Here is a 16,023-nt window from a genome sequence, read left to right on the forward strand (position 1 = left end):
TACATATATATATATATATATATATATATATATATATATATATATATATATATATATATATATATATATATATATGTGTGTGTGTGTGTGTGTGTGTGTGTGTGTGATAAATGAAATGGCTGTGAAGACCGCGAACGACAGGCAACACTGATTCTTATTTAATGACTGAGCTAGACCAAGTGTGTGACGAACAACACGTAAATAACTGACGAATGCGCCGTAATAGGAACCATGCCATGCGTGACAGATTCACCTATTAAAGCCACGGGACTTGAAGAACTACCTCACATAGTGTCGCAACGCAGGCAGTGGCTCTTTGGACTCAAAGGCTGGTAAGTATTCAAGTCGTGTTATCAATCACTTGATCGCAGCAGAACTTGATTTGCCAGTAAGCCAGCCGGCCTTCCGGCACACATACCGATAATGAACAAAAACTGATTGATCGCGATACACAAAATTATCTATATAAATATTTGTGACAACAATACTTAGCCGTAAATATAACAGCTATCGCTTAATATAAATTTCATGTCAGCTGTATTGGTAATTAACGAAGTTACAACACAGATGTGTATTGCTTTTCACTAGACGAACAAGTCCATAGAGGACATTTCCTTTTCCTGTGTTAATACCGGGTATTGATCATCTTGTGGTACCAACATCGTGATATTATAACGAGTGGCGGGCTTCGTCTGCCCAGATTACTTTATCAAAGATTAATTTCCATGTCTGAAATGCAAGGCAGTTTCTATTTATCTGGTGTAGCTCACCAAGTACTCGTTTTAGTTATTGCTGGTATAACTTTTGAAGATACGTACGATCAAACGTCGCATGGCATGAAGGGAAATGTTATATTTTCACGTGAAAATGTAAGGATATATTTTTCACATATGAAAATATACAGATTTATTATATAATGAAACAAAAATATGAAAATGATTTCGCAAATACGTTTCTATATTTCACACATCAGTATATACTAAATTTCACTCATTACCATTTCCTCGAAAGTCGCACGATTTTCTTTTGAAGTGATGCTATTATGTGTAATCTAGTATTACTACTCTGCGGCTCCCAATGTTGCAGTTGCTGCGGTGTCTACATCAGGACGTGCGTTTACCTTTTGTGTATATTCTAAATTAGTGTACGGCTGCACGCGATATACATGCTAAATACTTCCAAAACAGCAGACTAAACATTATTGATCGTAATTATTTTCTGGCGGATTGAGAATTTGCATGTCCTTATCATTCATCAGAGGATCTGGATGTCATTTCCTGCCTCCACGCGCTGGGTTTGAATAGGCACGAACACAAACGGTATGGGCGTGCTTTATGATTTTCTTTTACGACCTAGCTGTGAACGAAGAACATCTGTATTTACTATTTCTGTCTCTTCCTGTTTAGAGAAGGCGCGTGACGTTTTATCTATCAGCTTTTCAAAATTGTAGTCCTACAAGAACCATACTAAAAAGTGTCACCAATGACGTGGAAAAGAACTACCACCACCACAAACGCAGCAATAACAATGGAAGCAGGAGCATAACCAGTAATACACGATTATGGAAACAGCAGCATTATCGTAACTTGAACTGGTTATTTTAAGTTTAAATATATTAAATTTACATTATGGGTTTTGCAATTTTGTCGGCATGTTTGTAGTATATGACATAGTAAACAATAAAAACAACACACACACACACACACACACACACACACACACATCAGGAAATAAGTATGATTAGGCCGTATGGATCATTAACCTGTCAGGAAAATATGGTTCGGTGGCAAAGTTACATAGATATAGTGAGGTATAGAACAATGAATTAATATGATTTTAAACAACGGCGATTAATCACAGGACAGACATGTATGACACGTGTGTTACTTGTGTAACTACGTTATTATGCTGTTATGGTGATCCTTCAAATGTATCTCGTCAACAATCTTTAAAATTAAGAATTAAAATGCAAATGCTATGAATATGTTTAATAATACATGCTTGGGAAGAGGTTTTGCCTGAAGTCACCTTTTTATGTTCAAGTCCCTTTATGACAATACGCTTCTACTAAAAACTTTTATATATATATATATATATATATATATATATATATATATATATATATATATATATATATATATATATATATATAAGCAAAACTGCACAACAATGTTACTTAGCAATATTTTAATTTGTATTTGATTTAAAGTTGCTAATATTCGGTTCATTCGCATTTCTTGTTCTATTCGTTTCCCTAGCATCCGGTATTTTGATATAAAAAAATGACAGTAACCAATGAACGTTAATTTTGCATAGTTTCTAGACGAGGAACTATTAGTTCTGTCGAAGATTGTTGTTCAAGGAAGATTTTCATGTATAGACTGTGACTTATTATCAAAAAGAATTTTAATAACAGTGAAAAATAAGTTATGGGAGAGATAAAATAATCTGCCGTCGATCATTTTGAGCAGTAATGTTCTTGTGATAGGGGTTCATGTATTAAGTCCTTTTATTGCGATATTAAAACCTGAATTAATTTGAAAGATTAGCCGAACCCCCACCCTCTTTCCCGTGTATTTGATGAACATTTATGAGCATGTCTCTGAAAAAGAAATAATTTCACCTGAAACTTTGACACCAGAGGACATTGTTTCATCAGCTATTGCCTGAAAATATTTAATGTAGCTGTTTCAGTTTTCGTTTTAAATAATGGTAAATATATGACCATTGTCTGCTATTAATATTATTGCTTGTTGAAGGTCAACGTAAATGATGTATCCGTTTGACTATTGTTTATGAGATGAATCAGCGTCCAGTCCTTTTGAGAGAAGGGTTTATCGGTACGCATGTACTGTGGATGCTGGATACGCACGAAATGATTCATCAGCATCGTGCTTGTCACGTGCATGTAAATTAAAGCCTATTTTGAGAATGGAATAGACCTTCATGAATATTCAATTAGAAGGCCAAACAGACAGGGAATTGTTTTTGTTGTTGATGTCGCTCCGCTTCAAACTAAGCTTATTTACCATATACTCGTCGTTGTTTCAGCTATTTTCCACATCAATGAGACAGACCGAACCCCATTGAGATTTATTACTTTGAACTACTTTTCTGCACCAAGAACTTGGGTTCACTTGATCTAAATTGATGGCAAGTTGTAAAACTTTGAAATATATCTAACCTGAATGTCTGTGGTTATTTTGACAAGCGAAGAGATCTTGTACGTTTAACGCTCAAGGCTATCACAAGATTTCCTAAGCATGTTTATATGACTGTTATGCATTGCAACACAGTGTTTAATATAAGTATTTGTTCCGTTTCCATCTGATAGAATTTATACATCATAAACTGTATTGTAGTTTTCACATTCCACCTTTTCAGTTCCGAAATTCAGCAAATAACTGATTCATTACATATCCTTGAAATCCAGGTTTTTCTCCGCAAACGATATGATTTGCAGTTGCGCATATATTTGTGCAAAACAAGTTTTGATTAAAAACGACTTTATTTATAACACGGAACTAAGTTTAACAAAGCAAAGAATACATACATTTAATTCCGACAGTAAAATTCTGATCGCAAACTACCACGATTTAACATAAGAGTAGTATACATTTTTGAAGTTCTGGCGCAGTTATATTTTTGTGTATTAGGATTGCGCCATACGAGATCATTTCAACAAAAGTCAAACCTTCGTGACTCGTGAGAATGGATGGTACGGGATTTAGAAAGAATGCATCAGACAACGCATTGACAACGACGAAGAGCGAACACAAACTATTAGTTTGTAGTATAGTCAATGAAATGTGGAATTAGGACAACGAAAACCGCTTGAAAGTGAGAGAACTGCCAGTAGCTTTCCGTGGGTTGGGTTGGGTGGGGGTGGGGTCCGGTGGTTCTTACCGGGGTTTTACCCGGTTCTTCTTCCAACAGTTATATTGGCCGCCATGCATAACCCATCTTGCACTCAGAAATGGCGTTAAACCCCTCCTCTCAATAAAAACTGTTAGAGGATATAGAAAAGGGAAAAACAAAATATCAAATATGTAACGAGTATTTTTAATCAACGACATGAAGCTGGGGTAACTGTGGATGATGTAAGATGCTTACATAGAGGAAATCAGCAACAAAATACACGTGACTGTGAAGAAGAGTGAATTCTGGCTTAATAATTTTACATAAGAAATCCTCCTATAATATTAATTACCTGAATTTAAATAACACAATTAAGATTCCAATAAATAAATAAATAAATAAATAAATAAATAAATAAAATAAAATAAAATAAAAAATGAAGTGTTTAGCAACTTACCATAATCTGCAGTTCAATGTAACGCTATAAATTGTGTAACTTAACATATGAAACATAGTTAAGGGGATAACAATATAATTAACAATATAATACATAGAAACTCTTTTTTTTTTTCCACTAACAAATCAATATACATTTTTGAGAACATCACTATAAAATTGATAGCATGTTTAGGTGAATAGATACAGAGTATAGTGTCATGTGAATTTATTGCCAAACGAAATAAGTGTGCATGTAGCTGGTTATGGAATTTCGGTCTGGCGTTTAATAGACAAATTTGTTTCAGCTTCAATTAAATCAGTATACACGTTTCATGTGTAGCCTTAGTTTAGCAATTATTGAGTAAAGACATTTGTGGGGTTGGATGGCACTGCTGGAAGGTTAAATTACTGGACATGAGAACGAAACATTAATGCACTTGAATATATTGGCTGGACGTATATTTTCTACAAGATAGCAATATACTCCCAGATGCGGGAATATCCATATTGAACTAACGTATAATGTCTTAAGCGTGTGTGTGTGTGTGTGTGTGTTTTGGATTTTTAACGTAGCTTTAACACTTTTTCAGTCATATCGCTACGATGTCTTCGGTGTGGCAGTTTATAGTGATGTCTAGCACTGGAACGTCATACCGAGGACATATATCGTGATGTCCCACCCAGTCACATTATCTTGACTCCAGACCGACCAGTCCTAACATTAACCCATCAATGCTGGGTGATATGCGAGGCAGCTGTTAGTATCATTTTTATAAGTCTTTGGTATAAATCGTCTGGGGTTCGGATCCGCGACCTCCCACATTCGAGGCGGACGCTCTAACCATTAGGTAACCGGAGCTGTAAAAGGTCTTAAGTAATCTGCATGTTAAACAGACGGGTACAAATCATAAAATCTAAATACACCGAAAACAGGTTTCTGGAACGATGTTTTCTGTTGGTTTCTATGATAAATATTTATCACGCTTGAGTTTATGTGATACGTTTTGAAGTCAACTTTGACAAGTTTGTTATCACGGCATTTTTTATTAAGCCATTAAGCTTTCTTGACTCGACTGTTGCAGGTAGAAAATCCATTGCTCATTTGGCACAGTTGCATTCATATTTGTCACATGGGCAACGACGAACGCGTGGTCAAGTCACAAACATCACTGCGACATTTGTTCTTATAACATGTGTAGATATAAAACACCTACATGGAACTATGAGTTTAGAGTACATTCTTGTTTTTTTATTGCTTGTGATTCTAACTTACTCGCATGTCCTTGTGTTCGTCAGGCTTTCTATAAACTCTGCATATTGTAAATTTAATTTATTCTAAATTAAATTCACAATATTGCTTTTAAAGATATCACCCCCTTCATAAAGTGATTAATAAAGTTGATGGAATGTTAGGCCCAACAATGCGGATTTAAACCCTTTATTCCTGTGATCAGTACTGATATTCTTTGCAATTTTTGTTAGGCCTGTAGGATATGCTTTCATTTATGAGTTCTGGCAAATAACTCAACTTTGTGCGCGTGTATGTCTGTCTCGCAAAATAGTTTGTGTGATGTGTTATCAAGCTGGAGAGCCTTTAGCTACTTAATGAGTGAAGTTCTTTTTGTTATTGTTATATTTCTTATATTGTTGTTTGATTTTTAACAACTCCGCCAGGGTTTCTTCTTTTTAAAACAATTTCCTACAACCTGGACACAATGACTGAGACAACCGGGCTGAGACAACCAGACTGAGATAGAAAAAAAATTATGGTTAGCAAATCATGTAGATTTCTCTAGAGAATCGGCAAGAAACTATACATAAAACTAAATTAAAAGAAAAGTGTAAAGGTAAAATAAAATGACCATGATAATGAGAGTCCTCGTTTCAGATTTGCCAATGTATTTGACCTCACTCATCAATACTCTTATCTTTTGAGGCCTTAACATAAATATTGAAGAAAACCGAAATAGAACATGTAACAATTTTAAAATATCGTCCAGGGTATCATCTACATAACGATTCATCCGAATTTTTTTTTAACCGAGCATACAATTTTCGATGGTGCTCAATAATATGGTAGATGTAACTTTTGATGACAATATTAGCATTTGAAACAATCTGCAGTGATGAAAGAGATCACAATCCTCTCTTTGTAATATTATGATTATGAAAACTTTAGCATTACCAAAACCTATTCATCTATTGTTGAACCTACCAAATCTCCCTCAGAATATGTAGTGTTCTGTATTTTTGTTTTTATATTAAAAATTGGTTTGGAACGGAACAAGGTGTTCAAAGTATAGACACAATACGTTAGTTCCTGCAACATGTAACTCATTTCAGTGACGTTAATATCAGCAAACTGAATAACAATTTTCACTGTTGCAAGACTAGAATTGATTGAATACTTTACATTGTAAGTAGGTCGGTTTACTAAAGTAAAATACGTCATGTGTTCCATCGTAAATATGTTTTCATAAAATCGTGTGTGTTCGCCGATGGCGTACAAGCGTCTGAACCGCAAGGTTTTAAAAATATGCCTACATTTTACCTATTTAGGACATAGGTTTGGCGCCTTTTAAATAGAATAATGTATAATGTATATTCGTAATGGACTATTGGAGCAGGTTTAAATCTAGAAGTCAGCATGTAGCACATATGTGCATAGTGAGGAAAACTAAAATTTTATTGTTCCATTATTAGTACAATTAACCTTTCTGTTCTTACGTTTTAACTATAGATTGCAAAGATTATTCGAATTGTATCTGTTGTAATTCACCCTACTGAAGTATTAATACCAGATGTATTAAGTGCGTGTTCCCCAAAAGACCCACAGCGAACCTTCTATCAGGAAAATACGTATTTGCATCCACTACTAATCATTAAATAGTTGAAATTTATTTTTGAATAAAAATTTACAAAATATAAGTGTATATTCCAAAATGTAGAAATTACAAAGTGTTAATAGGTGTAAGTTGAAATTCCCGATTCCATCTTCGCAACAAACTTCAAGAGTGACTTAGAACACATATCAATGAAAATTACAATTGGACGAAAAGGCACGATATTGTAGACAGCATGCTGAAGAAAATAGCTTCACTCCTGGGACTCGTTTATAAAAAAATGTATCATATTATTACTAATATTGACGCAACTCGTTATTTATATGATGGATAATATATAAAACTCGTTTCTGAGTTATATTCATAATTGTTTAAGGGAAGACAAAATAAGGCTATTGTCTTGTGACGTGTCTCATTACGCTTCGTCTTTATTGCGTGGGTGCAATTGGTTTGCTTTTTTAATGTTATTTTTACACAAAAGTAATTTGAATGTCACATTTTGGTTCTGTTTGCAGGTTTACATCTCCGTAAGACCAAAGAAAAAAATTAGCCCATCTTCCACGATGCGTGTTTGCCAAACACTTATCATCTTTTTATATTTATTTGTCATGACGAGCGGCACAGTGTTTCGCTTTGAGGCAGATTTCACGAGGAACAAAGATAATCATGAAGTTTGGGATCTGCCCAACGCCTCGGACGGAAAAGCCTTAATACTACGGAAGGGCGAGCCTCTCTCACTCAACTTCTGCCTACGTACCGCAAGCATGGTACAAGTATCAGATCTGCGATTTTCTAACGGAAACAAAACCGATATAGTAGTGGTCAAAATAGACGATGAAGCTGTCGGTATCTTCGCTACACCCACCTCGATTCATCCTGACTGGAACGCTTTCATGTCCACCGGACGGTTTCCCAGAAGATCTGTCATCGATATAGGCTGGCATACTATTCATGTACGCTTTAACGGTACTGACGATGGTATTGCGGTGGATTATGTTGAAATAGATGTAGACGATAACTTTATGACGCAAGAAATTGCAATGTGTCAGCTAACATGTGTTCCCGATGTAGCCTTTAACTTGCGTCCCAAAGAGAGTTCTGTGGGACTTTCTTATGCCGTCCAGGAATCTTATAAAACTACTTGTCCAGAAGTGGACAATGTGAATGTTCCCATTTTTAACCACTTCGTCAAGAGGTTTGAAATAACGGCTGCCTTGCCACAGTATAGGTCATTTTCTAATTGGAGAACTGAAAACACTAGTGGATGTTCTCATCTTTCTCAGTTTCTTTGGACCTTTAGAGATATTGAGCTCACCAATGGAATGTCTGGATCCATTAAGTCGGACAAAGCTACTGTTTATTTCACCAAAGGAAGTGACAAAACATCAAAGTTATCCACTATATTAATTCCGCAGTTTGATTTGGAAGGGAAGTCAAAAGGGATGATTGATGCGGATATAGGATCAATACTTAGAATAAAATTTAGCGGAATGACCGGACAGACCATAATTCAAATGCGATACAAGGGTAAGGCGGCAATAATATCCACTGAGCACAAGATTCTAACACCGTCCCAGCTTGAAGCCTCCTGGTCGATTCCTGACTTTTCATGGACTGAGACCGAACTCAATTTCATTTTCCTGTATATCAATTCCAACGCGTCTCTTCCACTATCAATTGACACGTTATCTCTTGAGAGGAGGCCAATGTTGCCAGACCAGGTCGTCACCCTATATAAGAGTGATAATGTTATTGTGGAAGCTATTTTTGTGGAGTTTTGGTGGTTAGCTCCAGACACAATGCGACTTACACTTTCTAACGGACACTCATATAACAACGTATCTTACTTTAGAATATATAGACCTATTCCATGGAATTCGGGATATGCACAAGTCTTCGTGATGTATCAGGATGGAAATACCCGTCTTCTTCCGGTACCACCAGAAGGCGTGGACTGGATACCATTTGGTTCTTCTGTCATAATCGGGCAAGCAAACCCTACCGTTGTACGTCCTTATGCCACTATCATTGGTGTTCACCTTGATCTCCAATCTTTAATCATGGATGTGAAGTACAAAGATGGCGGATCTGCGAAATTAAAGCTTGAAACCAGCTTGACAGAGACACGTGTTATTGTGTACGATATCATTTTTGGAGAAAATAATTTGTATCCTTTTGCAACATTTAGGTCTATGTACGTTTCAGAGGGTAATTCTGATGTGGATCATGTCAGTGTTAATGGCGTGCAGCCAAGACACATAATGGACAATTTTGTGTCTCTTATGGGAAACAGTTTCGTCTTTTATAGAAAATGTATGTCCAAACACCTCAATCTCAGTCCGGACATATACATAGACATCAGAGAAACGGAGACTGCAGTTCAAGATATGCAAAGACAAATACCTGACCCAGACCTTTTCCAGATACTTGTTGAGAGAATTCAGAACAACAGACAGAGACTATGGACCCCTAGAATCAGAAACTGGGGTTAAATACCGATATAGTCTATTTACAAACGTTGAAACCAGTCTGAAGTTTATGTGCTTTTTTAACATACCGCTTGAGACGAATTTCGATACCATTGGCACGTTATGTATTTTATTTTCCTTTTATATAGGCTGCAGTTTGTGGGTTTTATGAAGCCTTTGATATTGAAAACTTCATTTGTCATTTTGTAAATATATTCTTGATACATATAAGTCTGCTATAAAAGCATTCGTGCATAATGAATTAGGAAGAATTAGTATGCAGAGTATAAGATATCAATGTATTTTGAATAATTGGCTTAGAATTCTACAAAGGCCGGATGACTGATATCCTAAACAATGCTACAATTTACAGGCACGATGGAGAAAATTGTGATTGATGGGGTAACAATGGTAAAATGCTTCTACTTACGTATACATATGGGAATGTTCAGCGCACTCAGTGCGGAAATGATGAAAATAAACTTCTTAGATTGTCTAGCCAGACACTTCTTAGATTGTCTAGCCAGACATGTGAGGATATATGTTGATGCAAAAACTGCAGGATGAGATTAAGTCAATGGAAAGACTGCGTCTTATAGGTTATGGAGAATATAATTCACTTTTAAGATATCTAGATTTGTTAGGAGTTAGCGATTTTTGTTATATAATCACTGTGCTTAGAGTGGGGAACTTGCCAATCAGAAGTAATACGGGAAGATATCAAAGTATTTGTTACTAGAAAAGATTGTGTCAAGTTTGTAACGCTAACATAGAAAATGAATTCCATTTTATTACTGATTGTCCGGTATATGGAGAAATACGAAGAAAATATCTACCCACGGATGTATATAAGAATCCAAATTGAGAATAATGTATATCTTGTATACACACTGATACTAGAAGTATTCTGATGACTAAATTTGCAATGTTTACTATAAAAGCCTTAAAAATTAGAGAACCTTTCTATTATTAACTCCTGCTACATAGACGCTAGATCAATATCGCAAGACATATGTTCAACTCCATGCAGGCGTTAGGACTATCTTTAATCTATAATGTTTGATTACCGTGTACGATACACTTGTATTTCACCCAGATAAAAACAATATATAATAAATTATTACTTGGCTGTATACATTTCCAATAGGTACGGTGTTTTTCTTTAATCTGTTACATACTCAAACATCTTTTAGTACCGCATGATATATATATATATATATATATATATATATATATATATATATATATATATATATATATATATATATATATATATATATATATATATATGGTTTATCTGAGAACAGAACTATTGACAAATCATTTAACGACTTTGTAGCTATCTCAAAGAACAAAACTTGAATTTAAAAGAGTTTAAGTCTTGCCTGAGGGAGGTTGTTTACACGTTTGAAGCAGTTTTATTTCATTCAAAAGAGAAAATAACATGCATTAAAGATAACAAACCCTTCATTTGGACTAGTTTATAAGCCAGTGTCAACGACGTCGGATTATTTTTAACCTAGTTGGTAACTCATTTTAACAAGTTTTAATAGTGTAAGCTAGTAGCACAGTATTTTGAGCAAAATTAAAAACTAGTTTAATTGCTTCATATCTCATAACACGGTTCTGGAACTTGTTTGTAACTAGTTATTGAAACATTTTATCACCTTTTAATTTCGTATAAACTAGTTTAAGCTCGTGATTAACGTGTTTATAACGCGTTTGAAACAAATAACCTCTCGCTTCAGTGATGTAAGCTTTAAACGACTTTTAAAGACACTGAAAAAACCCGAAATCTTCTAAGCGGACTGCATAATCGTTAGGATAAGCAGGTCGTTGAAGTGAGACTTAAATTTGTTCAAGGAGTTATAAACTCGTCCAAACGACTTGGAACTCACACTCATCATAAGGATGTTTTTTTTTTTAAAGTCGTTAAAGCGAGATTTAAGCTCATTCAAACGATTTTTTTTGTTAATAAAAAAATCTTTCAAACGAGTTTACAGCTCAATAAACGATCTTTAAAGTCAAAAGAGTTTTGCATTGATTTAAAGAAGTATTTTCTCAAACATTTATTTATGCATTAAAATACGATTTAAAAACGTTCAAACGAGCGCAGAAACGCATTGAAAATTGACATATTTTAACTGTTTTAAACGATCTGAAATTAAATATTGCCCCAATGAGGGTTTTTCTTTTAAACTGTTAAGTTTCTAGCTTCCCATAAATCGTGTATAGGATATATTTGTTGGTCATCTCAAAAGCATGTTAAATTTTCAGGCAGATAATGTTCGTTTTTTCGTCAAAGTTCTTTTAGTCCAACAGGATAAAAATAAGAACTATTTAATTAGAAAGCGCGACTTATTTATTTTACGTTTAGGTGAATTTAGTTCATCTTAAAGCAATATACCACCAGTGACTTGTTTAAATTGTTCTCTCTTTGCAAATGGTCGACATAACTGGACGTAACTAGACTAAACAGATCAAATATTCCACTAGACAGTAAAACTGTCTTATTATCTTCAGGAAATAGCAATAGCTTTCCGGTTCTCTCAAATGCTATCAACACAACTTGTTTGTTTTATTCTTAGGTATGTGCATTAACCTTGATCAATAAATATCGTCACTTTCAAGTGCTTAATGCGACTGCTGTATCTGATTCTGCTACTGATGACGATGACGATGACGACGACAATGACAACATCAAGAATATTAGTATTTTGGGTTAATATGAATAAGATAAGAATGTTTAGTTCTTACCTTTCTATGTTTACTTGAGAGCAGTTATGCAGACATATGTAATAATTATTGTCCTAACACCATTTTTATCATTGTTTTGAAAGCATATCTTCTCGTAATATAGACAGAACATTAGTCAATGTTTCAACCAACTTTACCTTCTTAGTTATTTGATATGCATGTATTTCATACGCGTTCAGTCGGTTTTGCACTTTGCTACGTAAATAACGATCGGCACTTTAATGCACACAAAACTCTCTTTATTATGTTGTTGTTCACGTGAGTAACTTCATACCGGATGTAAAGTTGCGTATTGCTGCACGTATACCGTATCAGACATTGTTTGTGAAGTGCCAAGCAGATGTTTTTTATCAGTATGAAAACATACTACACTTACGCGAACTTGTCAGAAAGTTGGGTAATATTTACTGTTTTACTCTAAAATTCATATATTTTCGGAATCAATTATAGAATTTGCATACAAGCTGCTTTAGCTCTCTGATATCTTTGTTTTTGGTGCACCTTTACTGTTTTCGATGTAGTGGATTGAATCACAGAGAGACAACGACGGTTCTATAAATTATTAATTTGCTTGATTACGTAAGTTTAGTAAAAATTAAGCAGTGGTGCATTTGTTAAGGTACTACATTAGTACGTATGTACCACAGTATTTCATAAAGCATATAAACGAATGCAGTGTATCACGATCTTCAAGCCCCAATGTCGTCGTTACGTGCAAAACAGCGTGTTTGTCAAATTATCTGAATAATACTTAATCATGAAAGATATTGATCCTAAACATCGTTGAGTTCCATTGAAACCTAATAATATCGACGCTTCATCACATTATGAGCTATGACATTTCTCCCTCGAACTCAACGACATCCGTGGAACACAAGATTTGATTACGTCAGGTTGTAAACATAAGAAACGAACACCAAGCTATGTCGGATACGGTAAGTGATCCTTATCATATACGCTACTCTTAATTTACTGACTGAGATTTACGAGTATTTTTTCTTCAAAGACATAACTTATGTACATATTTTTTCCCCACGTCCGTGTCATATGCTTTCCAATTAATATGGAAATCCGCAACAGCTGCGTTTGTCTTCCGATTAGTTCGCCCTTTAAGGTATTTTCCAGCGCCCTAGCTGATCTCCGATATCCAGCGCTGTCTTACTTTTATCTAATGCACACTTTTTTTTCCTCAGAGTCACTTTAAAAAGCGGGCCTGCCTATTTTCATTCTCTCTATAATCAATTTGAGTGCTACGTGCGAATGTTATTGCTATTAGATTACTAATTAACGGAATATATCACATCACTCCTTTTTGGAGCACTGCCGAGAAAGAACGGCATTGCGAGCGACTCTGGTGACTGAATTAGAGGATGACACCACTTCTCAATTCTGACACCTTGATTATTTCAAAGAACGGTTTATGTCAGATAGATTTTATAACAAATTACGTCCTTCCTTCCAAACTTTAGTTAGACTGGAAGAACGTTAATGTTATGAAATACGGCGGCATTTTTCTTTAAGTATTTATTCCAATCGGATGCGGGGGGTGTCGTGGGTTCTATCCCCGGTCGAGTAATACCAAAGACTTACAAAAATGGTACTAACATCTGCCTCGCTTGGCGCTCAGCATTAAGAGGTTAGTGTTGGGACTGGTCGGATTGGTGTCAGGATAATGTGACTGGGTGGGACGTCATGCTACATGTCTGCGGCATGATGCCCCAGTGCTAGACATCACTATAAACTGACACACTGCAGACATCGTAGCGATATGACTGAATTTTTTTTAAAGCTACGTTAAAAATCGAAATCACACAGACACCACACACACACACTTATTCCAAAAATTGCACATTCAGATTGATAACACCCTTAGGACATCCTGATTTGAGTCATATTTCTAAAAATAATATTTGCATTTTTAAGATCTTCGCTTTGAAGAGGCCCACATAATTTAAAAATAAATGTTATCAAATATCATATTTAAGTTCTTTTCTCCCTTGCTAAGCCACTAATGGTTGAAGATCTAATGCATACTAATAGGGTTCTTCAAGGTAATAATAGCATTCCCTCTTGTCCTTGTGATTGTTCTGTTCAGAAGATCCATGGGTGATTTATTACTCATCATTGCTCCCTAACTAATAATAATAATAATAATAATAATAATAATAATAATGAGGACTTTGTATAGCGCCTAATCTTCAGAAGCTCTAAGCGCTTTACAACATTAGACAACACCTGTAAGATAAAAAAAAAAAACAACATTTAATGATATGATTACAAAAACAAACACCATGAAATTAGAAAACATTTTTAAAAAAGGCTGAGAATATTTAACGTAGGAAACATTATTAGATTTTTAAGTTTGCTCTTGCAGTCGAAATAAGTGAGTTGTGAGAGCCCTCTTGAATGTGATCACTGTGTCTTTGTGTCTAAGTTCAGTGGGCAATTCATTCCACGTTGCTGGGCCCTGGTATGCAAAAGAACGCTGTCCATATGACTTTGCTTTCATAGTGGGAATAATGAGTATACGATTGTCAGAAGAGGAGCGTAAGTATATTGCTGGTATGTACACATGGGTGAGGTCGGATATGTATGTTGGACTAGAGTCCGATAGTGAAACGTAGCACAGAGAATAAATTTTATGTTTGATTCTGGATCGAATGGATAGCCAGTGTAGGGTACAGAGCAGCGGGGAGGTGTGCTCTGATCGTGGTACTCTAAGTATGATCCGAGCAGCTGTGTTTTGAAAGCTTCTGGAGCAGATATTTAGATGAACCAGACATAATTGTTTTACAATAGTCCAGTCTTGAAAGTACTAATGAACACACAAGTGTTTTAGTGGCATCAACTGAAAGATATTTGCGAATTGAGCTGATGCGTCTCAGCTCAAGATATGCAGCCTTGCATATGTTCATGACATGTTCGTACAATGTGAGAGTACTGTCCAGAGTAACACCTAGGTTTCGTACTGATTGTGTGAATTTATTGTTGGTGTTGCTGATATTTATTGTTTGAGGTAAAGGATGTGAATGAGAAAGTCTTTGGGTTGTGAACAGAATAGCCTCAGTTTTATCATCATTCATCTGCAGCTTGTTACATGTCATCCATGATTTTACATCAGAAATGCACCTCTCTACACCTTGGATGGTAGCATCAACTTCAGTTGGGTGTCTAGATTTGTATATTTGGGTGTCATCAGCGTACAATTGGTGAGACACTTGATGATGATCTATGACACTTGAGAGCGGCTGAATGTATAGAATAAAGAGAACAGGTCCAAGAACAGACCTCCGCGGAACACCACAACATAGATCAACTGGGCTGGAGTGTATTCCATTTGCAGACATAATTTGTGTCCTGTTGACCAAATAGGACTTGAACCACAGTAAGGCTGTATCATGAATGCCAAATACATGCTGGATACGGTGAAGTAATATATCATGGTATATTGTGTCAAATGCTGCAGACAAATCAAGGAAGGTGAGGACTGTAATCTTTCCGCTATCCAATGCAGAGATAATGGCATTAACTACTTTTAGAAGAGTAGTTTGAGTACTGTGGTAAGGGCGATATGCAGATTGTACATTGCTAAAAAGACTGTTTGAATTCAGATGAGATACAAGCTGGGATAGAAAAACCTTTCTAAGATTTTTTATATG

At 35.4% G+C, this 16,023-nt stretch overlaps 1 protein-coding gene across 1 annotated transcript; it reads left to right on the top strand.

Moving 5' to 3' along the window:
• The first annotated feature begins 202 nt into the window (after positions 1–202).
• On the top strand, positions 203–10,753 carry LOC149797754 (uncharacterized). Its single transcript, XM_089962698.1, has 2 exons — positions 203–332; positions 7,655–10,753. The coding sequence occupies exon 2, from the start codon at positions 7,703–7,705 to the stop codon at positions 9,629–9,631; it is 1,929 nt and encodes a 642-aa protein (XP_089818824.1). The 5' UTR covers positions 203–332; positions 7,655–7,702; the 3' UTR covers positions 9,632–10,753.
• Positions 10,754–16,023: the final 5,270 nt, after the last annotated feature.

The sequence above is a fragment of the Sinohyriopsis cumingii genome, chromosome 6 (assembly GCF_028554795.1).
Source record: "Sinohyriopsis cumingii isolate HCF-2022 chromosome 6, ASM2855479v2, whole genome shotgun sequence".
Classification (NCBI taxonomy): Eukaryota; Metazoa; Mollusca; class Bivalvia; order Unionida; family Unionidae; genus Sinohyriopsis; species Sinohyriopsis cumingii.

Coding starts and splice junctions, on each gene's coding strand:
- LOC149797754 (XM_089962698.1), top strand. CDS start 7,703: ATGCGTGTTTGCCAAACACTTATCATCTTTTTATATTTATTTGTCATG.